The sequence below is a fragment of the Beta vulgaris genome, chromosome 9 (assembly GCF_026745355.1).
Source record: "Beta vulgaris subsp. vulgaris cultivar EL10 chromosome 9, EL10.2, whole genome shotgun sequence".
NCBI lineage: Eukaryota > Viridiplantae > Streptophyta > Magnoliopsida > Caryophyllales > Amaranthaceae > Beta > Beta vulgaris.
Window position 1 is genome coordinate 55,424,201 of NC_079210.1, and position 24,832 is coordinate 55,449,032.

Genomic DNA, 24,832 nt, shown 5'->3' on the forward strand with positions numbered 1-24,832 from the left:
ACGTTGTACTTCTTGAAATGGGCTTGCTAAGGGTTAGTGTGAAACTGTGAACCTTAGCCATGAGATTATCATTATGGATTATAATAGACTACTCTTGAGTTGGAGGCCCATCTCTTTTAAGGCATTACAAAGGGTGTTTGAAGAAGGATCTCTCAAGTCTCAGCCACTTGGGCATAAGTTGGGTTCATCGGGGGTGCCAAATAAATACCTTTCTTTACATATTTCGGGGAAAGATTCCATCTTATCTTTAGATAACTAGTCGTTATGTACGGACGATGTTTTGGGACTCGAACTATTAATAATTTATATTAAAATAGTAGCATCTAATATTGCATATTTCTTTGATTAAAACTTTATTGTATTAATTTGAGTTTATGTGGTCAATTTTATACGAAGTATATTTCTATTTTTTTAATGTATGTTGATGACATGAAACGAAATAAATAAAGGGGTAGTTCCACATGGCGTAAAAACTTACTTAAGAACGCTTTTTAATACTTTATATTATAGAGGTGATCATCGACCGGACCGGGTTTTGGCAAAAAAAAATTGACCCATTACAGACCCAAGCCTCGCGCCGAAATTTTCCGCCAAAACAAGCTAACTCGGATTGGCCCATGCGGGCTTTTCGGGCCATTTCTAACCCTGATAAAAAATCAGCCTGGTTTTTCATGTTTAAGTCACTCGTACCCTGCTTTTTTTTCCCAAAAAATTGCGCCAGTCCCGACCTAGCTTGACTTGAAAAGTTGTACCCAAAAGGCCCAAAACTCCCATTTTAGGGCAGGGCCCATGTTAATAATCTATAATATATTTGTATAGATGATTTCATACCTTACTTTTAAATATCATTTACCAACAACATTAATGTGAGTTTGTTGATATCATTCTCTTTTAGATATCATTAGCTAACTTACCTTTGTGTTAAATCAAACACTTGAGAAAAGTATAAAAAAAGAAATCATAGGCATCAGATTTTGCTTGTAAAATAATCTTCCACTTTCTTTTAAATTTTCAACATTTAAATTAATATGAGTTATTGATCAATATAACCCTCACCATCAAGATGGATATATAAATTAATTTAATTATAAGACTATAATACAATATTGTTTTCGAAATTTAGGTTAATGTATATAAGAAAATAACTGATACAATTAAATAATATAGTGGTATTAATTATGAAGGTTATAAGAATTTTAAGTTTTTTTTAATATTTTAATATAAGAGTATTGAATGATAAGACACACTATTGTTAGCATTAGATTAATGATTATTAATATATATGTTTGTATCTAATTGTTTAAAAAAGATAAATATTACCTTCTCTTTAAATAATTTGTTTTCATACAAAGACAAACATAAGATTATGTGTTACAGTCTCAACACACGCATTTTTATTGTACTCTTGCATGAGTCTTGTTTTCGTAAGTAGAGAGACTTTTAGTGCACAAATTGATTTTTTGATGTAAAGGAGGACATGAGTTCCAAAAGTACTCCTCCTGTTTTTTTATCCTTCTCACTTTCCTGTGCGCGTCTCCCAATACATACACCTCTTTAAAGTTAACTATCTTTCATTGTATGTTAGCAAAAATTATAACCATTGAATGTTAATAAAGTATTAATTGGGACGAATCAAACAAGACCTTGCATGATTACTTTTTTAATTGAAAAAATTGGGAAGATTATCTTCAAGTATAAATAGTCTCAATATTACAAGTGAGAAAGATAAAAAAACAGATGGAGTAGTTAGTGCACAAATTTTGATAAGCTATTCACAATTGATTAATGAAAATACAATCAGATCACTCTCTCTGTTTATAAATAGATGTTCCATTTTGGCGTTTTCATTATATATAAACACTAATTGACTATATTTTTCTACATATAGATGAACCTAATGTTAACATACAAGATATGGTTGAATTTGTCATGAAATTTTTGAAAATATTAACCCCTTTTATAACTTTTTAGTAATGAATAATGCAGGATATCAATAGTCACAATTGTGTATTGGCAAGTGTGCAAGTCAAAATGGAGTATCTATAAAAAATGGAGAAAGTATTAAACTAGTATAATTTTGTTCATAGCATATTTTCTATGATCAGGATGAGCAAATGTTGCCCGAACTATTATCTACTTCTAATAACAAGTATACAATATATGATTTGTTGTGACAAAAGCAATTAACGAAATAAACAATTAATGAACAATTGACACAAGAAATAAACATGGTTCCCTAACAAGATGTTAGCCACGCACATCCATATAATAGAGAGAACTGATTTTATTAGGTTTTAGGAGAGAGAATACAGATAACTAAGGAGGAATATGACTATCTATAAATGTATCTATAAATTCACCATTTCACCAATACGTACTTTGCCAAAATTGATTTAGTACATTGGTGATAACAAAGGTACAAATTAATTCTTATAGAAAGCTACTTTACCATGATTATGACGAGTTTTATGTTCCGACCTAAATGAATAATTTTTCATAAAGTAACCCATTTAAAGTAAAATGCGGCCCCTTATATTAAAGTGGTACATGTAACTTAAAAACATCACGCTTTTAGGATAAATAATGGGGTGATTATACACTAATAATATTGTCAATCAGATTCACACAAGACTAACTATAATGGTGCACTTAACTAGATTTTCTTTATTTGAGGGGACGTTCTACAGTTTAAAGAAATTTCGCCCGGGACGTTCAATGCAGGACGTTCAGCCCGGGATGTTCTACAGTTTAAAGAAATTTCGTTGCGAGGTGGCTGCGGTGGAGGTCGACGGTGATAGTGGGAAGGTAGGTGGTGGGGAAAAGAGAAGGTGAAATGGCAGAAGGTTGGTGGTGATGGGGGTAGTGTAGAAAGAGGAAAGGGTAAATTGGGCTATAAAAATATATTTTGAGCGATGTTAAGTACTTTATGGGCAATGTTTAACAATCCTCCGTATTAGTTACTGAAAATAAAATAAAATCTTTTTTTTATTATAGGAAAATAGATCCATTAAATTTAGCAATAAACACCTTCGTCGTCAGAACAAGGGAAAAAAGTTGAGCTAGATGATCCTCCATCGAAACCCTCATTTCAAACTGAAATCTAAATCAAGTGTTTATAAATAGTTACATTCTTAACAATTTATAAAGAAACTGATTTTAATATGCTGAGTTTTGAGGAAACAAAAGTCAAGGTGGATGAAATTAATCATGCGGCGCCCTAGGTGTTGTGGACTATCTAGTTCCACATTTCCAGCTTCTCTACATACTAGTCGAGTAATTTGAATATTCAACCACTAATCAATCATCATATCATACTCATCAATCGAGCTTTAGTCAAACTCCAATCGAATCATGATCAAATCATTTAATGCCTTAGACTAGGAGACATTGTTGATTGTGGATTATCCTCCGTTATTTTCAATTTATTTTTTGTATAAATTTATTAGACTTTATTTGAATGTATGTTGCGAGGTCTCAAATCTTATCTTTAGTGGACTAATTTTATCCGAATTCATTAAACCTCATCTAAACTTTTAATGAATAACAACATAAAAAGAACATGGAAGAATCTTATTCACAAAATGGAGGTGAACTTAATTACTAACTTGCATTTTCAGTTTGTTTACTACTTAGTATTAGACCTGAAAATATCATCGCATGCATCGCATGCACAAAAGGCTAGTTATATATAAAAAAATTTCTTCTAAAAACGGAATTAAAGAAAAGAGAATATACCTATGTATAGGGATGGCAATGGGGCGGGTCTGGATCGGGTCCACTTGGACCCAGACCCGTTTATTTTTCACAGACCCAAACCCGCCTCAGATCCGTTGGGTCTAGATTTTTTAGACACAGACCCAGATCCACTGGGTGGTCCATGGGTCCTTATTGGGTCCTAATTGGTCCTTCTTAGTTTTAAGTTTTCATCACATTTTTGAATATATGTAATTAAAAATTTTCGCCCTAATATATATAGGTTCTTGTATTCATGGTTAAAGCATTCTTTAAATAAAATTTTATGAATGAACTCATAAAATATTAAAATGTTACAACTTATAAAGTTACATGTTTTAGTGGAGTTACAACACTAACGAGTTCACAAAATCACAACTCATAAAATTTTAGAGTTTAGGTAAAAAACCAAAAATTCTAATATGTAAATGGATCCACGAGGCGGGCCGGGTCTGGGCCTAGCATATGTGGACACGGACCCATTCTCGTCGGGACCCGGACCCGACCCGGACCCATTTGGGTTTAAAATTTCTGGACCCAGACCCTTATAAATGGGTCGGGTCCTAGCGGGTCTAGTTCGGGTTCAGTACCCATTGCCATCCCTACCTATGTACGTGAATATTCAGACACTAATTAGTCATCACTCATCATATCATAGTCATGAACGGTGCTTTTAGTCAAACTACAACCTAATCAAGCTCCAATAATTCAATGCCTTGACCAATAGAGAGTGTGGATTGTAGTGTATGTATCCGTTTTTTCAACTTAGTTTTGTTTGATCTAAACTCTATAAATCTTATCTAAAATTATTTTGTGAGCGTAACAAATCTTATTTTAACTCAAGTTATAACTTTATTCGAGCTTATTATAATTTTATTTAAACTATTTTGCCAATAAGAACGAGAATAAGGTGAAGAGAACATACCTATGTACTTAAGTATTAAAAGTCATTAAATTGAACTCCGATCCTATTTGAATTTATTTTGCGAATGTGTAAAATCTTATTTGAAATTCAACTAACTTTAGCCGAATTGATTAAACCGTACCTAAATCGATAAGAACGATAAATAAGGTGAAGAGAGATACCTACTTAGGCCTTGTTTGGTTGACATCCAAATGCATAGGAATTGTAAGTTCTTAGGAAGTGCAAGCATAAGTAGATGTTTGTTTAACTAGAGCATAAGAAGTGGAACTTCCTAGGAAGTTCTACTTCCCATACAATGGAGGAAGTTGCTTACCTAGTTCCTCCTAGGTAAGTGCCACTTTTCATGAGAATTCCATCTTCTCATAGCCTAAGCGACTAAGCCTACCAAACAATTTTGCTTATTTCCTAAAAAGTGAAATTTCATAGGAAGTGAAAAATCAAGGAAAGATCAACTTCTCATAGCCTAAGCATACCTTACTTACTATTTATAGTTTAGTTTAATACTCAAGACTGAATTCCCATTTTTATTATATCCCACCATGAATACCCTCCACCTCCTCTCATTCTTCCTTGTCTCCGCCACTTTAACCACCGCCGCATACCCCCCTCCATACGGCGAGGAATCATGCGGCGCCGCCGAACTAATCCCGGATAAAAGAGATACTTATGGTAATGGCCGGATTATCGACATAACTCACCGTATTGATCCCAACATGCCGGCGTTTACTTCTTCTCACGGTGTTGGTCAGTTTATCTGGCTTGTTGCCAGCCAGAAAAATGGGTCTATTGCTAATAATTCCGAGATGAAACTCCCTTCTCATACTGGGACTCATGTTGATGCACCTAGCCATTTTTATCAAGAATACTTGGATGCTGGTTATGATGTTGATACTCTTGATCTTGATGTTCTTAATGGTAATTTTTTGTTTGTTAAAAAGTTAACCCATTTGTTTGATTTTGGTAATTTTGTTGGTGGAATGGTGGGTAGTGAATTTTGTGTGATTTGAGTTAATGGGTATTAGTTGTTTTGTTGAATAGATGATGATGATGTTTATGAAGGTGTTATAGTTTGTGATTAGTGGATTTTTGGGGAGTGTTTGATTGATGATTATGAGTTGATTATTGATGGTATGTTGTACCTCTTGTTGTTGATTACAGGTCCTGCACTTCTGGTGGATGTACAAAGGGATAGCAACATAACTGGTACTTTAATATTTTTTTTTAAATTCTTCCTGTCTGTTTTCTTTCTGCAGTGTTTAAATTGTTTGTTATCTGTATTTTTTTTAGGAAAAGGTCAAGAAAATACAAGTTCTTTACCCCTTATTTTCAGTGTTGTGACTTGTGAGGCTGTATTTGTAAGTTGGAAATTTTGAACTAAGTACGTATGATGAATGATTATATTATGAGTAGGAGAGGAGTTATTGCCTTATCGGTGTGGAGGGAATATGATGAATGATTAGATTATGGGTAGGAGAGAAGTTATTGCCTCATCGGTGTGGAGGGAGAGGTTGAGAATAGTTTTTGGTGTTTTATAGAGGATTATTTTCTTTTTTAACCGTCACTTGGGTTAGTATTGCTATAGATCAATTAGTATATATAAATGAAGTCACTAGGATGAGTATTCCTTCATCCTTGTTGATGTACAAGAACTAAAGGAGAGGAATATGCTCCTTGGGTTTCATACTACTATTTCGAAATTGAACATTAGCCATTATTTACTCTTAATAACGAACACATGTGAGTATCTCACATTGATAAAAGATGTGAAGTGGACTCTCTCTCCTTATGATGGGTGCGGCAAGATTCATATTTAAGTATTTAACATGGTATCAGAGCCAGATCCACAGTTGAGACCGTTAATTTACTTTGATCCAATTGAAAAAGGCACATCACATATGAGGGGGAGTGTTGAAGCTATGATGTATAGCGCACAACACATGTTGCCATATGGTTTGAAGGTAGAAACCTCCTTAGTCTTGTGAAGTGGATTCTCTCTCCTTATGATGGGTGCGGCCCAAACTCATATTTAAGAGTGTTATCAAATAGTTTCAAATGGGCTCAAATGTGAGGTGAGTGTTAAGTGTTAACCTACATGTGAGCTTGTCCCACGATTTAATTGGTATAATCTATGATTTTTATCACCTTTGTTATAGAGTAGCAGGTTTCTCCATTATTGGAAGTAAGGTTAAACGCTGTAATATTTTGATGAGCGAATGTTGACTAATATATATACTTCCTCTGTTTCAATTTAGTTGTGACACTTTTAAAATCACGGACTATTTTTGGAGAGGAGAGAGATAGAGAAAGAAAATAAAAGGGTCCTGCTAGGAGAGAGATGGAGAAAAGTTATTACCCAAAACGAAAGTGTCACAACTAAATTGAAACTCCCTAAAATAAAAATTCTCACAACTAAATTGAAACGGAGGATAGTATATAGTTACACAACATCCTAAATCATCTTTGTTTTAGTGAATTTGCTGAATGCATGAAACTTGCTGTAGCAGTTGAAACTTTGTACCACATATCCTCATTAGAACATAGGGCTTCTTTTCCAGTTTCCTATCTGGTTTTGTCATTTTTGTAAGTTTGTCTCTCCATCACAATTGTGTACTTCGAAGGTAGGATGGGAAGCAAATAAGGGGAGCAGGGCCACTATTTAAGAATAAGCTTTATGTTTTATATATGTAGCTGCTGCTGCTGCTGCTGCTGAAATGTATTCATAGACTGATGATACTGTAAATCTTTTATCCACAGCGGACGTGATGAAATCACTACATATTCCAAAAGGAGTACGGCGTGTGCTTTTTAGAACTCTAAACACAGACAGGTAAAACTGATGCCTGCTACTATTTCTGCTGGCGTATGTGATCATCCATTAGCTCCTTTTCTTTAACATATAATACAATTTATCAGTAAACTTTTGGATAGCCGTAACTCTTAGTGACAGGAGATGGTCACTCCACCAGAATTAGAAATTTGGGTGGTTATGATATGAAATTTAAATGGTTGGATCTACCTCTTCATTGCTTTCTGGTGCCAAAATTTAGACACTTGAATAAAATGGTTGCTTTGGATCAACTTCTGTTCTTCATTACCCGTGTAGATTATAATGTCCTGTAGCAACTTCTTGAAAGTCTGACCTTTTAGGCATTTTCTACTCGGGTTCTACTTTCTAGGATGTCATGTAGAGGCTCTTCTAACGGAGATGTCAACTGTAACATCAAAATTGATGCATTGACCATGGACCTCGAAATCTTTATTTCTTCCCTCTGCAATCACTTCATGCAACAACTTGACACACGGAGGTGCTCCCTTAGGTTGTTAAATGGCAATTATGAAGCATCACAATCTGCCTTATCAGGTTGTTGGCATAAATCTTGGTTGCTTTATGCATAAGTTTGTTACAAGCTAGGTTGCACCAATACGGGTACGGGGACGGATACGGGTACGGGTACGGGGACGGAAAACGGCAAAATCAAAATTTCAAAAAACGGGTACGGCTTGGATTCGGCAAAAAAAAAAATATTTTTTAATGAAAATTATTATGTTCAATTTTTCCTACATCTCCATTAAATTTGTGTACAAAAATATTAAAAGACATGCATATGAAACTATGGAGAAAAAGCTTTCCTTCCTGTAAATAATTTGATTTTAGTTTAGCAAAAAAGAAAAAGAAAAAGAAAAAAAGAAGCAGTAACATACTAAACAAAGTTGTGAAAAAGCCAAGGACAGCTGTAAATATAATATTATAATACACTACTCACTTTCACCATTTCACGTGCCTTTTTTAATGACCTTTCCCCTTCCCCCACATACTGTACAAAAGAAAAAAAAAAGTAAACCAGAAAATGACTCTCTCTCTCCCCTGATCTTCTTTCCTTCTCTCTCCTCTGATCTGCTTTTTCTCTCTCCTCTGATCTTCTTTCGTTCTCTCTCCTCTGGTCAAAAATTCTAAGATAAACAACTAAATTTAATCGGCGAACAAAATTACAAAACCTTAAGAATCGAGAAGAAGAAATGATGAGAAGGTTACTTGTTCCAGCCTGCGTTGAAGAAGAAAACCGGCGAGAGGAAATCGGTAAAGACCTTGGGTACGTGGGTTTAGTATAAAATACGTACCCAGCCCGTCCCCGCGTTCGAATTTTCCGTCCCCAACAACAGCCCGCGTACCCGGCCCTATGGATTCGTTCTGGGTACGAATCCCAGGCGAATCCGTACCGTACCCGGTACGTACCCGTACCCGGTACGGGAAACGGTCCCTGGAAGGCGTACCCAGGTATCATAGGTTACAAGGCTGGTATCATAGCCTATAACAACTAAAATTGACATATTTATTGCCGTTAGTGAAATGCTAAAGGCCTATGGACTGATGGCAACTTTGATTGGACCACTTCATAAAGCTTCTTGAGCTAGATTTTTTTAAAAGTTAAACATAGGATGCCAGGGTTCCCCAACAATGTTTTTCCCGTGTTTAAATTACTGATCTCACAAATTCACTTCGTGCAGCTCATGTACGCAAGTAGGCTGCTCTTTTTTGCAAACCCCGGCTCTTAACACATTTTGTTGGAGGCCCATCTTCGAGCTACACCCAGCTGATATGGGTGAAAGGTTTTGGGTTGTTGGCTGTCCTGAGTTTATTATGGATTCTGAGTGGAGGGATAATGCTGTCACTTTGTTTATTATGAATTAGTGAATAACTGTCCCCTTTTACAGTCAAAAAGCAAAATTATTTCATAGGGGAAAAGGAGCTTTAATGTTAGGGTTTGTTTTCAGACAAGCTTGTTGTGCCTAGAGGCTCTAGTGTTATCAGTTTGCTTCATTTCTTCTTGGTTCAAGCATAGGACTTCGGCAACTAGACAGGAAAGTAGGTGGAATACCTGTAAACTTTCCAAGCATAAATATATAGACTGGCTTCTTTTTTCCGGACTTGTGAATCTTTATAAATATTTCATAAAAATGATTCTATCTTTGGCTTTTGTTGCTTATCTACTTACATTTCAGTAGCTATTTATTTTAGAAGTTTATATGTAATTGGTCTCAATCAGTCTACTAAAGATGAACGATGAAGTTGTATAAAATGACTATAGTTTGTATTCTGTAAACCCCCCTTTTTTGTTTCATAGCTCATAATAATGCTATGCATAGTTCGTAACTTCGTATTGTACTTCCTATACTGTTCTTTCTAGATAATCAGGTTAGTAGCATGAAGAAATGTACCTGAAACAAATGAATACAGAACTCTTAGAAAGTTTGAGCTTTGCTTACTCTTGTAAATGCTTACCACTTATTCAGCTGCTATTAAACGGGGTAGTTTGCCTTGTGAAAATTTATCCTCTGTATTCACAATGTTGTTGAATGCTTTGTCTGTCTCCGACACTCTGTAAGAGTAGTGACTGAAGGTAGGATAGAATGATATTCTTGGCAAATTTTAGCAGATAATTCCCTCTTATTTCGTGTCTTCCATTGATGCTTTGTCCTAAAGTTGCTATAAATAATTAACACACTTATCCTTCCCATCTTAGGCGTCTTATGTATAAGAAGGAGTTTGATTCTAGCTATGTTGGTTTCATGAAGGATGGTGCTCAATGGTTGGTGGATAATACAGACATCAAGCTTGTTGGTAAGCTTTTACTCTTGAAATTTCGGCACCTCTAACTATTCAATTTTCTGTCAAAGCATGCCTTTCCACATGAGGTGAGTAATTCACCTGAATTCATGTCTGTAATTTTGATTATCTAGCTTATCTCTTCCCAAAAAGTTAGCCAACAGTCACTTTTGTACATTAGTGAGCAGCATGTGAATTGCTTGACATTTTCTCCTCACTTATTGGTAGGTTATACATCAGAAGCCATCAATATATGTATTCTATTTTATTTTTAATTTTATGGGAATAAAGGATTTCTATCACTGAATAAGTAATGGAGTAAACATTAAGTCTAGTTAACTATTCAGGATCTAGGAAGATCAATCTTAATAGCTTTCATCACTTGCTTGAGGCAAGTATGCCACCCTTTTTGAGGCCATTCTAGCAGTTGCTGTATACTGGATTGGTGCTTCTGAGTTCTGACGTCTTGAAATTTTGTAACAATAATAGCTGCCTCCTTCCATGTATCTGCTGGAATATGCTTGAATTTCTGTCCAGGGATATCTTAATTCGTTTGAATTAGGAATCTGCCTTCTTCCTTCTTACTTTCTCTCTCCCTCCTTCCCTGGTTCGGATTGGAATTCTGGGGAAATATGTGCATCTCTATCAGTTCCTTTGCGTGGCTGAGTGGTTTCATTCAGTGCGAAATCACCATCAAGTCGAATTATTCCTTGATTACACGTATCATACAGATTGTTTTACTCACTATCACGCAGTGGAACTTATGAGATTCGTCTCTATTCAGCAGTTGAGATTTGCACACAAATGGGCCTTTTCAGATCCCAGTAACAGTTGGAAGCATACAGATCATGGTGGTGGTTGTTGGACCTTTTGGAATCAAATATTGAGATGCCAACATTTGAGCATACTGAAAACTGTGTTGTCGATCGATCATATTATACTTCTTATAAAACTAATCACCTGGTTGACACTGTAGGTATCGACTATTTATCTGTTGCTGCATTCGCTGACTTGGCTCCTTCTCATCTTGTTCTCCTCAAAAGTAGGGTAAGAACTGTATACAAATTGATCCAATTAGCTTTATGAAGCATGCTTATGGAATATGTTGCGTAATTATATTATTATATTGCTGTTAACTTTACACCTTTTAGACCCTGTTAAGTTCGGCTAAAAACATTTTCCAGGAGAAGCGGTTTTCTCATTTCCTTTGGTTTGTAAAGGGTGGAGAGTAGTTTCCACATGGTGAAAATTAGTTCTCTTGGTGGTGAACATTTTCCTTAGTTCTTTACTTCTACTCTTAATTTAGTTAATATATATCTTTTATTAACAGTTGGTAGAAAGAAGATTGATGTTTTGCTATTCTGCAGGAAATCATACTAGTGGAAGGTCTAAAGCTGGATAACGTCCCCGCAGGAACGTATAATGTACATTGCTTACATCCACGTATGGCCGGTGCCGAGGGCACACCTATAAGATGCATTCTCATGAAGTGATGCTTTAAGTGTAAGTGGATTCTGTCCCATTCTCGTTCTGCTGTGTTTCGCAAACTTGATGCTATACCAATGGCGCTCCGTTCATCTTATCTATTCGAGCGTGAGTTTGTTTACCATCTTGGCTTCCTTGTGCAGCTAACGTGAATCTCAACATGCAAGCGTAATTCTGATGTATGGCCTATGAGATTCAGGGATGCATATATCTGGAAATGGATCTGGTACCTCACGATTTCAAGAGGTTGAAGAGATTATATATGTTTGTGCGAGTGCCATGTAAATTTGCTACAGAAATCATGTCCTGGCAATTTCTTGTAATTGGTTATTATATGATGCTTTCCTATTGTACTATCTCCATTTCCTTTTAGTCTATAAACATTATAAAATGTTGATATTTGAAAAATATATATCGAGACGAATTTTATAGTAACATTTTATAAGGGTGTATTCCTTTTTTTTTTTTACATAAATTACAAATGATGGTAAACAAACTCACAGAGTCACAGTAAATATGTGAAGACATTCAACTATAAATTGCCTTTGAAAAAAAGGTTTTATTATTGATTGGAAGGGTGTCTACACCAAATATACGGTGAGATTGTTTCAACTAATATTTCGTAAATTGGGGATTATTTTTCAGTGTAGGATAACATATTCGGCCTTTTGGGAAATTAATATCCTTCTCTTCTTTTTTTTTTGTTAAAAAAGGACTATTCATTTTTTTGCAACAAGAACATACAATCTAATAACATTACAAAACCCACGACTCTGGCCCTTGGGCAAAAGGCCATTTTATGGTTTACAAACTTACAACTTACAAAACTTTGCGCGCAACTAATATGACACTACTAAAAACAGGATTCATTATCTGAAAATTCTGTTGTGCTCCTAGGAGTATGTGCACACGGTATATCTAATAAATTTGTTCTATTTTGAATGAGTAAATATACTATATCAACATATGTTCGTTTTAAGTATATTTTTGAGCAAAGAAATATGTTCTATTTTCAATAAGCAAATGTTCCATTTCAACAAATATTCGTTTTAAGCATATTTTCAGCAAAAAAATATGTTCTATTTTTGGTGAAAATTGTTTAATTTTCAATAAGCAAATGTTCTATTTCAACAAATGTTCGTTTTAAACTTATTTTTCAGCAGAAAACTATGCACCATATTCGTGAAAATTGTTCTGTTTTTTTTGATAAGCAAATGTTTTATTTAAAAAAAATGTTCGTTTACAACTTATTTTATAGCAAAAAATATGTTCTATGTTCGATGAGCTAATATTCTATTTAAGTAATTGAATTATAGTAATGTTCAATTTCAGCAATAAAATATTCATTTTCATAATTGAATTCTGATATGTCCCATTTCAATAGGAATATATTCGTTTCCGTAGGTAAAGTCTTGTGATGTTCTACTTCAATAGTAAAATGTTTGTTTTTGTAAGTAAATTCTTATGGTGTTCCTAAAGAGTTTTAGTCATGTAATCCATGTTTTAATAAAACAATTAAAAATTACATAATAAAGGTTTTGATCATGTGACTTCACATTCATATACTAAAGTTTTAACCGCTATACCAAATTGTATTTAGTAAATTAGTATTATTATTTTAAATTACAATGAAAATTTTCCTAGTACATTGTTGTCAAACACACTCCAATCCCAAAATCATGCATAGAGACTTTCGGCAATGGTGGCCGGATTATCGACATCACCCACCGCATCACCCCGAATATGCCGCACTACGTAAGTTCCAATGCTTTGGGTTATTTCACTTCTTCTGTTGTGAGCATCAGACAGTAACGGCTCTTTTCTCTAACTTCTCTAAGATTAAAGCCCATTCCTTTTTTTTTTATCGCTACTTAAATGCTGGTTTTAATGTTGATACCCTTCATCTTGATGTCCTCAATGCTAAATCAAATTCTTTATTTTTGGAAATTATTAGATGATGTTGGTGTCTTATTTTTAAAAGTTATTTGAGGATATTTGAGTGCTTTTGAATATATGGTATTAGGTAAAGCGATTATTTACAATTTTATCCGTACACCGGGCCCCGGGTGTATAGTGAGTGTGTTTAGGCTCCGTTTGGTTGGATGTAAAATGAAAAAGAAAAATAGAAGGGGAAATGAGAGGATGAATAAGAGGAGAGTTTTAGTAGGAGGGAAAAAAATGTATTTTCCCTTCTTTTTCAAAGGAAAATGATTTTTGCCTATACAAGAGCGCTTTCCCATTGATGGAAACTTGTTTTACACCCCTTATAAGACCAAACAACGGAAAATTAAAAGAAAAGTAAAACTCATATTCACGAAAAATAATTTACACCCTACCAAATTGAGCCTTAACATTTGATTTCGGGTATATGTGTTGGTTTAATTATAGATAAGGATGATCATCAATTGCTTATTGTGATTGTTTCTTGTTAATTACAAGTTCTGGATTGTTGATTGATGTACCTAGGGATAGTTGCAACTTACATAACTGGTACTTCTTAATTTTGATTTTCCACTTGTGCTTAATGTGCCTTTAGAAATAATGTTTGTTTGTGTGTGCATGAGTGCATCATTGTCTGTAAAGGTTAACCATATAGCTCCCTTTTTTCTGATGAGATTGCAACTTTGCAGGGTGGATTATGAATAGAAGCTTAGAAGGAGGTAGTCCTAGTTCTTGGGGTAAGATGGGGAGTGGAGTTGGCAAGAAAGTATCATTTCAAAGCTTCGCCCATCGAGTGCTTATGAGAAAATTTAGAAGGAGAGGGGAGGGGTCTTGATGGAGCAATCTTCTCTTGTTTGGATAATATTTAGGTTTTGTCATTTGCACAAGCCAATTCTGTACCAAAAAATTATGGCCACAAGGGTAGGATAATGGGACTACAACCAACGAGGACTTGGAGGGGAGCAGGTGGAGGATATGAGGACCTTTACATTATATTGCTAGGTTGCTGTCACTAGAATGGATCAATGTAGTAATTGCACTGAAACCATCTTCTTTTCTTCACAGTGTATGTAATGGAGTCACCACATTCTAATAAGAGTACGTCGTGTGCTTTTCAGAACTTTAAACACTGACAGATAAAACGGCACCTCTTGTTATTCTTGCAAGTATACCTGATTATCCATTAGCTTATCTTCTAAAAACATTAACTGCAACTCATCGGGCGTTGCTTACAATTCTCAGTGAGTGAACATGATTCATTCTACCAAAAATGAATTGTGTGGTTGCAGTATTGGTGATTGTACCATCTCTTTCAATTTCTTTCTATTTTATGCACTAGATGAAGTTATTGACAACTTAAAGTTTCAAGCAACTTATACTCCATATACTTGTGCAGAGTAAGACCCTGGAGTTAGACCTTGTTGGCAATTTCATGTCAAGGTGCTTTTAGTGAAAATGTCAACTTTGGTGTCTATATTGTATAACTCCAACTGCTCTCACTTCATGCCACAACTTGATACAAGGAACTCTTCTTGATGTATCATAGTTGCTTCTGTGCACATGGTTGCTAAAAGAAGGGTATCGCAGCTTATCACAATTGAATTGAATTGACGTATCTATTGGTTAATATGTTTTATTCGAAAAAATGATGTCAAATTTCTCATTTTACAAAGTTCTATACATGGGCTACATCTTGCTGTCTTTGAAGAAAACTAGGCTATGTTTTTGCAAACTGTTTATTTCTTACTATTTTTTTTTCACTGGAGGAGAGAAGCTTTAGAATCACTAGTTATGAAATAATTTCTTTTTGATAAGCTTGTTGTGGCTGGTGGCTCTGCTGCTGTTTTTCTTGGTGTTCTGATCACAAGACCTCTTTACTTTTTTCTTTTTTTCTTGGTGTTCTGATCACAAGACCTCTTTACTAGTGAGGAGGGAAGTACGTGGAATAGATTTTCATGTAAAAGTGCAATTCCCTGGCTTGTTAATTCATCTCAATTTAATTGCACGACCATTTGATTTATATATGCCTAGCACAAATGCAGTCGTCCTAAAGTCCTAATTATTGTAACTTTGCATTGTCTGAATATTTTGCTGGAGGTGAATGTTGTATATATAACTGGAATTCCTTCTATTTTTTGGCTCTCTTTTGTTATCTTATGACATGATTTATCAAAATTTTGTGCCCATTTTCCTTTCAAAAAATAATAATTTTTGTGCCCATTTATATACAGTACTTGCTATGATCTATTAAATCGCAATGTCTAGTATGTAGAGAAATGCACCCAAAAGGTTAATGAATGAGTGTAAAACTCATAAAGCTTGCTGTCCCTAATCTAACACAACTGACCAACAATTGGCCTTGTAAAATTGTTCTAATGCAGGTTGAATTACCTGGCTAATGCTATCAAATAAGACTGCATCTTATGAAGATCTTTTCCTCTATCCGTAAAGTTGTCGAATGTTGTCTTATCTACGAACCTCGAGTTAGGTACTCGGAAGCTGTTATGAGTTCCCTTTACAAGTGAATGAAGGTTGATTTCAGAAAAATATTTTCTCTCATCTTGTGTCTTCTGTTATTGTCTCATGCTTTTCAATTTTCATTATATGGAAGCATGGTTTTCATCATGATAGGGGCCTTATGTTTAAGAAGAAGATTGATACCAGCCTTGTGGGTTCCATGAAAGATGGGACAAAATAGTTAGTGGATAGTACAGACATCAAGCTTCTTGGTAAGTTTAATCATGATTTTCTCCATCCCTTCAGTTTACAGATCAATTTCTTTTCCGTTCTTTATCCAGCATCATTTTGTGCAAGAGTAATATGCCAAGTAATGGCATAGGGAATGTGATTTACTTGAAATAGGTATTTTAGTTTGTACCTAGTTTCTGATAAAAAACCAATCATCCTTTCTTCTCTTTCAATAATTAGGTTGTTGGTTGTCACCACTCACCAGCCTTTGAAGATGCTGATACAAGAACTGAACTGAAGACCGTGTTGTGGATCATTTAAGATTATTCACCTGGAACTAATTATCACTTCTATGTTGCAGGTATTGACTACTTATATATCTGTTGCTGCTTTCAATAACCTGGCTCCTTCTCATATTGCTTTCATAGAAAGCAGGGTAAGTAAGCGCTTTACTTTAAATTGACCTCTTACAATTACATCAGCTACCATCCAGTAACTAATTAGTTTTGTTAGAATTTCTAGGGTGTGATGAGGAAAACCTTTTAGAAAGGCAAGATTAGTGAGGAATTATACAAGGAAACTGTTACTTTGAATAAATGCAGGACATTGTGAAGATGTAAAACCTTGGGAGACCTCTAGAGCCTGAACAACACAATTGCGTTATATAAATGATTACAAGGCTCGTGATTTGGTTCAATATTTGGTTTATTCAACCATAAATTTGGTTGTTGTTAGGGTAACAAACTTCATGTTAGGTTTCTTAGCTTGTAAGCCTTAGCTCCTTTTCCTTTTGTTTTGTTGATATTTCCATGGAACCAAGTTATGTTATTTGGATTCTTTGTATCGCGTCAATTACTCGTTCAATCTTCGACACATTTACTGAGGGTGAACGATATACACTTCATTTTGGGCTAATACCATGAAATTTTTTATGAAGTTTTCGAGTAGGACGCTTTGATACATACCTGTGTGTGGACACAAGTACCCAAGCCTGAGTAACATAGTCTCTATCGTAAAGATAACATCTGAGGTGGCATTTCAGAATTGTGGGTTTGTATGCCATTTGAAGGTCATTAACCCATTATAGACACCATTTGACATTGATATCATACAATGTACGGGTGTTTTAAGGCATCACTTATAGATTTTGGGGTAATTAGTTGATCCGATATCTATCTCACCATATACATTGGTCTCATCTTGTATGATTTGAAAGAGTCATATGGATATTTCACTGCATTCCACATGGCTCCAAATGAAGCTTCCGAGGGCTACTATGTGACTTTGGACAATCTTTTGGGAAGTTAGGAAACTATATCTTTGTTTAACTTGTCTAGACTATCCGATTATTTCTATAATAGGGGTCTTAGTTATGCTTTTCATAATGGAGTATAAATCTTGTGCCGAATGTCACCTCTGACTTGTAGCTTTTACTAAGGTCTATAGCTATGGGTGGTGGATTCGCCCCAAGTTTCCTTCAACTTTATGTTGACTTACCCCCAAAAAACTTTGAGTTTTGGTATAGAGAGAGCCACAAGAGCAAATAATGTAGATGGGTTTTGATTTGAGAGTTGACATCCACATAAGACTTGGTAAGTGTTTTGAGGAATGACTATAGCTTTGAAATCAGGTGGTCTTTTGTGGTCTAAGTGGCTATATAGACCCTAGACAACCCTATGAAGCGTCAATAGAGCTTATAAAGAAAATTTGGGAAAATATATAGAGTAACTATGTAATTAGTCTTTAGCAGTAAGGTGTGTTTAATGTGCCCATGTCGCTCTATCCATATATATCCAGAAATACTATTTTATATTCTCTATAAATTAGGGGAGTGTTGTAGACGTGAAATGAATCACAAAGTTTATTTCTTGGTTTTAAGTTGAACACAAATAACAAACTAACTCTTGTAAAAATTACTTGCTACAATAATGGAAACTATTTGTCTTCATTGCATTTGAGTAGTCTTATACAGCTACTCGATTGTTCCTAATGGAGTCCATAAATAACTACAACCGATATGTCTTGGTGATGCTTCTTGGAAAATTCCCGAATGTTAGGTTATTGGCAATGACAAAAAATTTTCCAGACTAGCACGCGTGTCCCTAAGTCTTAGAATTAACGATCTTTTACAAAAAAAGATTTTTTTGCATCATCTAACTCTTGGGGATCGGTTGATTGCTTACCTATTTTTACCTGTCTTGTGTGACAAACGCGCAATGTACGTAGTTTTGTCAATTTGCCGAACTCATACTTTTTTTGGAGCTTTGTTGAGTGTTAAATGATAGGGTGAGAGACTAAATTCCGCTATATTTTTTGCTTGATAACGCCCTCAATAAAATTACACTCATATTTTCCCCTTTTTTCCTTTCGTTGTACTAGTAACCCGTACTCTTTCTCTCCTATACTTTCCTACTCCACCCCATCAAAACCACCAACCACCACCAACGGAACCACTTCAACTCCTCTTTCTCTTTCCTCTTCCCCCTGCTTGCATTCCCTTTTGAGACACACTCTCTTATCCCTTTAACTCTCTAACTCTTTCTTTCCTCCATCTTCCTTCTCCACTTGCACCCACCACCATTAAGAGCACAATTGAAGGTCCAAAATTTCCGCCAACCTCGGCGCCACAACTGGCACCAGCTACCTCAAAATCTCTTTGGTATTTTGATTTTCATTACCTTGAAGACATGCTGAGCTTGACTGAACCTCAAACCTCACTGGATCAATTAATCGCTCAAACTAGCGGGCCTGACGTCCGCCATTCATGCTTAAACCTATGAATGCGGCTGAAATGGTAAACACCTGATCATAGGTCCAGGCTTTGCAATCGACGCTCCAACCTATGGTTAGAGAGAGAGAGAGAGAAGGGAAGAGGGATAGGGATAGGGATAGAGAGAGGGAGAGGGATAGAGATAGATAGAGGGAGAGAGAGGGGGGAAGGGAGAGGGAGGAAGGAGGGAGGGAGAGAGAGAGGGGGGGATGGAGGGGGAGAGGGGGGGGGAGGTGAGGAGGAGGGGGAGGGAAGGGGAGAAAGGGGGGAGAGGGAGGGAGGGAAAGAGAATTCAGACGAAATTTCTGTTGAAGTGAAGCCGTGGAGGAGGTCCCGTGGTAGGGTGGACAAGGGGTGAAAGGGATGGAGTATGGGAAAGGGGGAATAAGGGGGAAAGAGGAGATGTTTGGTATTAAAATACAAGGCATTAGCAAGTAAAGTTAGGACGGGGAATAGCAATACTGGCCATTCTTAAGTGGTTGGGGGGGGGGGGAGGGAAGGGGAGAAAGGGGGGAGAGGGAGGGAGGGAAAGAGAATTCAGACGAGGGGGACAAGGGGTGAAAGGGATGGAGTATGGGAACCAGGGCAGAGTTGGTTGCAAAGGAAAGGGGGAATAAGGGGGAAAGAGGAGATGTTTGGTATTAAAATACAAGGCATTAGCAAGTAAAGTTAGGACGGGGAATAGCAATACCGACCATTCTTAAGTGGCGCACTAGCTTAATATTTGGTAAACAAGGTAGACATTTGCTTGATAGATTGAATATGCGTTCTTAATATGTTTTTATCTTGGATTAATTGAGCACTTTATGCATAATATTCACTATCAATTTGTCTGAATACTTATTTTCTTATTTTTGTTAGTTTTTGATTACTCTTGTCGTTTCATCGCAGTACATTCTTTTAAGATTTTCAAATTTGCAGTTTTTCGTCCCAATTCCTATCTGTACTGTCGCCGACTTAATGCTACATAGGTTTCAACTAAAGTGATTTTCTCCAATTCCTGCTTGTGGAATGAATTTGATAGCTCTTGATAATGAGTTTTTATTACTATAAAAAACATTAATTATATTTTAAAATGTACACTTAAACATAATATTGATATTTTTTTTGACGGGAAAGATATTGATAATTAAATGTATATATTGGTGATTGTAAAAGAGGATCAACGATTAGAAAATAGAGCTAGTATTAAGCAATACATTGAATCCGCGAAAGAGTGGCGATGTAGAGGCAAGTCCAATATGCTTATATTTTAGCAGAAAAATACTAATTATACCATTCTTAAAACTGAATTTTAGGTAGCAATATTATAAATTCTCCACTATACTATGCGTACATAGTTCTAAAAGCAGCATCTTCCCTTGCTTTTAGGGTCACTTTCTTTATTATCTCTATGATCTCTACTAATATAATTTCTTTCAATTCCATACTTAAAAAATAATCATCTTAATTGATAAGCATCATATAGAGAAACACCCAAATATTCTGGCCACTCAGGCACTCACTGAGCTGTTATTATTCCATGTTCAGAAAACAGTGCCTGTATTTTCTTCAGATTGAGGTGATACCAATTTGGTGATATAAAATAACAAAATAAACATAGCAGAATTAACAATCAAAGGTCTTTTTCCTGTTTTATCTGTTGCTCTGCAACATGTACCCCCATGCATGTGGAAGATAACTTAAAAGGTATGTCAACGTTTTGACCCTAAGTTTAAGGGAATATTATAAGTCATCAACATGGGTTGAATGAACATCTATTTAAGAAGAAGTTTTGGTGCAGTACTAGATATCAGTCCACAGCAATAAGTATATTACTCAGTTTCTGCTTAATTTTATATATAAGAGCTAGAGTATTTGAAAATGGCTCTGCCTAAGATAATTTATCTTGGGTGCTTTCTTTTGTTGTTGGCCATTGTAGTAGAGGCTGCAACTCCTCCAGGAATTGCTAAGAATCTTGCAAGAGCATCATGTAAGATCAAGAAGTATAAGATGTGCTATAACTTGGAGCATGTTTGTCCTAAATTTTGTCCTGATAGTTGCCATGTTGAATGTGCTTCATGCAAGCCCATTTGTGGTCCAGGATCATCGCCACCTGATTCCGATGATGATGAAGGTGGTCAGAAAGGAGGCGATGATGATAAGGGCGGTAACAAAGGAGGTGATGATGATAAGGGCGGTAACAAAGGAGGCGATGATGATAATTCAGGATCCACTCCACCAACCTATGAAACTCCAACACCGTCTCCTCCTACACCTTCTCCTCCTACACCATCCCCACCAACCAAGTCTCCTCCTACTCCTTCCCCACCTACACCATCTCCTCCTACACCATCCCCACCAACCAAGTCTCCTCCTACTCCTTCCCCACCAACCCCGTCTCCTCCTACTCCAACCCCATCACCACCTAAGAAGACACCACCGAGCCCTAAACCTTCACCTCCACCAACCTATGAAACTCCAACACCTTCTCCTCCTACTCCATCTCCGTCACCACCTTCACAGACACCTCCAAGCCCTACACCATCACCTCCTTCTACCCCTACCCCTTCTCCGAAACCACCCACACCATCTCCTTCTACTCCCTCGACACCATCTCCTTCTACTCCCTCAACACCATCTTCTCCTCCTAATTCTGGTGTGGCCTCTAGGAAGAGAGTTCGGTGCAGGAACAAGAACTACGGGCAATGCTATAATCAACAACATCTTTGCCCTGCTGAATGCCCTACTTCATGTCAAGTTGATTGTGTCACTTGCAAACCTGTTTGCAGTAAGTCTCTTTTAACTCCTTTAAAATGTTTTGAATAATTCCAACTTTTTCTGAAACTCATTCAAAACTTTCTAGTTTTTTTCTGCTTGAACATGTGCGTGTATCGAACACAACTTATTAAAATTTCAGTAGAGATAGATTTAAACAATTTTGTTTTGTTAAGATTTGGGAGTTGCTATATTTTCTCATTGCATATGAAAATTTTGGTGGTCATTATTATTATGGCTATGAGAAAAATGTCGAAAATAGGATTAAAATTAGATATGTGGGTCCAAAAGCATTTAAAAAAGGTTAGATTTTCATGGTCGTCATATTTAGTGTTCTCCTGTATAACTAGAAATTTACATGTGGCTGGCTTTGAGAGCATTAACTTAGTGCTTACTTCTTTCTTTTCACGGGAATTAATGAGAATGGAGGGGGTAGTAGGATTCTCAAAAAAGAAAAAAAAAATTAACGAAGAACTTTTGTCTTGCAACTAACTATATTTCTTTTTCCTTCAAAAAAACCAAAAGCAATAATTTCCTTGCAGATGGTGCAAAATGATTAATAAGAGCACATATTTTGAAAGAAAGGTATGAATATTTTGGAAAAATTGAGGACAATCTAGTCAAACCAAATATAAAAAATGAAGTAGGTACAATATTTTGGAACATCCAAAATGGAATGCAAGTACTATAATATGGGAGGGAGTATTAGTAATAATTTTCACATCATTATACGTCATATAGATACTTTTTTTTTCCTTTCCTGATTATACGATTAATTTGTCTAGTTAACCAAGGATGTCTTGGTCTAGTGGTTAAGAGTGAGGTGCTGTGAACAATAGGTCACATGTTCGAATCCCCCCCTCCCCTTCTTTGTACTTTGTACCGCCTTCGTGGCTCATATGGTTAAAAAAAAAATTGATTTGTCTAGTTACCTTCCTATAAGGAAAAGTAAGGTGATCTACCAGTGGACAAACGAAGATTTTCTCCTAATCTATATCAATTCACTTGAGTAAATATTGCGAATATCTCTACACCAAGATCTGATTTTATATATTACAGTTCGAATCCAATTTTGAGTACAAAGCAAAGCATCCAGGCAACTTAATAATTATATACTTATTCAAGATAATGAAGTTGATAATGATATTTTGTTCTTGTTTAGGTTGTAACTATCCAGGGGCCGTATGTCAAGACCCTCGCTTCGTAGGAGGAGATGGAAATACCTTCTACTTCCATGGCAAGAAGGAGCAAAACTTCTGCCTTGTGACAGACCCTAACCTTCACATTAATGCACACTTTATAGGAAAAAGAAACATAAACATGGGTCGTGACTTCACTTGGGTTCAATCTATCGGAATCCTCTTCGACAACCATCAACTCTTCTTAGGAGCCAAGAAGACCTCCACTTGGGATGATGCCAATGACCGGCTCTCATTAGCTTTTGATGGCGAGCCCATATTCCTTGACGAAACTCTAGGCTACAAGTGGCAGTCCACATCTATGCCACAAGTCACCATAACAAGGGCTGATAGTGAAACCAACAATGTTGTTATTGAAGTCCAAGGAAAATTCCATATCACAGCTAAGGTTGTACCTATTACTGAAGAAGACTCTAGGGTTCACAACTATGGGATAACCAAGGAAGATTGTTTCGCACATCTTGATCTCGGGTTTAAGTTCTATTCATTAACCGGTAAGGTTGATGGTGTGTTAGGAAAAACTTATAGGAATGACTATGTTAGCAAAATAAATGTCGGAGCAGCCATGGCAGTTGTTGGAGGAGAGAGAGAATATGCAACTAGTAGCATGTTTGCTACAGATTGTTTGGCTTCAAGGTTTAACAGTGGCATAGAGGAGACTCCATTGGAGGCGTTGGAGCTTGTCAACATGAATTGTGCTAGTGGGATGAATGGAGTGGCCGGGGTAGTTTGCAGGAGGTAACTCAAAATTATCGGATCACCTATATGAACTAATTATACAAGCTACAATTGGAAGTCCTAAAAATATTTGGCTTCTGATAGTATGATTTAATCAATTGATGTTTGTAATAAAGATATTATGAAGCTGTAAGAACTTATACACACATTTATATAATGAAGTATAATATAACAATTTCAAGTTCGTTCAATAATTTGAAGTAATTGATCTTTTTAATTCGTTGGCAGTTTCTCAAATTCAACCATATATAGCAGTTCCCAATAATTAGCTGATGTTTACGTGAACTTAAGGATTGCCTGATGTAGAGAAGTAGTACTGCTATTCATATATTTTCTGCAAAACAGTTTTTGTTGCCTGATAGATGAGCAATTTCAAAATTGTTGACTAATGAATGGACATGGCATTATTTTTTTGACATCGGAAAATTTGCAAAAACTAGAAAATAACACACTTAGGATCCTCTGTTGCTAGCACCACTTGCTAGATTGGAAGAGTCCTTGACTTGACTAACATGTTTTTTTCCTAATATGATAAGAGAAATCCGACGAAAATGGAGCAGTGCTTCTTTACTCGAATCCTACTTGAGAGTCGGTTTATCCTCTTCATGAACCTTCTTCTAGAGCTAGAGACGGGTATGACATCAATGCGTCTAATAAGTCTTCGACACCTTATGAACAAGCTCTTTTCCTCTGCTCGTACCATTTGTCCTTTCTTCTTCTTTGAGTGTTTTTTTCGAACTGTTGAATTTGTCCTGCATTGGAACATCTGCACTCGAAATTGTGTTAGTTGAGGCATCAATACTTACCTCAATATCGTGCAACTCCTAAAGAGCCTTAGCGGTCCGGTTTTCTTCCTTAGGACTTGTACATCAGCCACGAGGCCTTCATTTACAGCGAGAGTCGGATTAGAGACCTGCGCTTCCCTCTACTTGGAGTTGCGGGGGGCCTCCTTCAAGATTTTAGTTTTTGAGGTGAAGGTGGGAACCTTCAAA

At 36.1% G+C, this 24,832-nt stretch overlaps 2 protein-coding genes and 1 long non-coding RNA gene across 7 annotated transcripts; all 3 read left to right on the forward strand.

Moving 5' to 3' along the window:
- Nucleotides 1-5,172: 5,172 nt before the first annotated feature.
- Nucleotides 5,173-12,184, forward strand: LOC104904973 (hypothetical protein). Its single transcript, XM_048636151.2, has 7 exons — nucleotides 5,173-5,572; nucleotides 5,816-5,860; nucleotides 7,412-7,484; nucleotides 10,180-10,277; nucleotides 11,239-11,309; nucleotides 11,630-11,765; nucleotides 11,891-12,184. Exons 1-6 carry the CDS (start codon nucleotides 5,197-5,199, stop codon nucleotides 11,753-11,755), a joined length of 789 nt encoding a protein of 262 aa, XP_048492108.1. The 5' UTR covers nucleotides 5,173-5,196; the 3' UTR covers nucleotides 11,756-11,765; nucleotides 11,891-12,184.
- Nucleotides 12,185-15,951: 3,767 nt separating this feature from the next.
- Nucleotides 15,952-16,532, forward strand: LOC130590038 (uncharacterized). The gene is made up of 3 exons (XR_008967635.1): nucleotides 15,952-16,219; nucleotides 16,320-16,417; nucleotides 16,487-16,532. It is a non-coding gene; the product is annotated as an uncharacterized LOC130590038 (long non-coding RNA).
- A 102-nt stretch (nucleotides 16,533-16,634) lies between these two features.
- Nucleotides 16,635-24,034, forward strand: LOC104905085 (uncharacterized). 5 transcript variants are annotated; one of them, XM_057391915.1, is made up of 3 exons: nucleotides 16,635-16,737; nucleotides 21,068-21,916; nucleotides 23,066-24,034. In XM_057391915.1, exons 2-3 carry the CDS (start codon nucleotides 21,139-21,141, stop codon nucleotides 23,842-23,844), a joined length of 1,557 nt encoding a protein of 518 aa, XP_057247898.1. In that variant the 5' UTR covers nucleotides 16,635-16,737; nucleotides 21,068-21,138; the 3' UTR covers nucleotides 23,845-24,034. The 5 variants fall into 5 exon arrangements, with proteins under 5 accessions (XP_057247898.1, XP_048492435.1, XP_057247896.1 ...); XM_048636478.1 differs by having other exon boundaries at nucleotides 21,214-21,916; XM_057391913.1 differs by lacking the exon at nucleotides 16,635-16,737 and having other exon boundaries at nucleotides 20,629-21,397; nucleotides 21,458-21,916.
- Nucleotides 24,035-24,832: the final 798 nt, after the last annotated feature.

Bases quoted from the DNA above. Each gene is read 5' to 3' on its own strand.
- LOC104904973 (XM_048636151.2), top strand. From the start codon at position 5,197: ATGAATACCCTCCACCTCCTCTCATTCTTCCTTGTCTCCGCCACTTTA. The intron at 10,278-11,238 runs GTAAGCTTTTAC...TTGACACTGTAG, and splicing joins TACAGACATCAAGCTTGTTG to GTATCGACTATTTATCTGTT. The intron at 11,310-11,629 runs GTAAGAACTGTA...GCTATTCTGCAG, and splicing joins TTGTTCTCCTCAAAAGTAGG to GAAATCATACTAGTGGAAGG.
- LOC104905085 (XM_048636476.2), top strand. From the start codon at position 21,010: ATGGCTCTGCCTAAGATAATTTATCTTGGGTGCTTTCTTTTGTTGTTG. The intron at 21,917-23,065 runs GTAAGTCTCTTT...GTTCTTGTTTAG, and splicing joins CACTTGCAAACCTGTTTGCA to GTTGTAACTATCCAGGGGCC.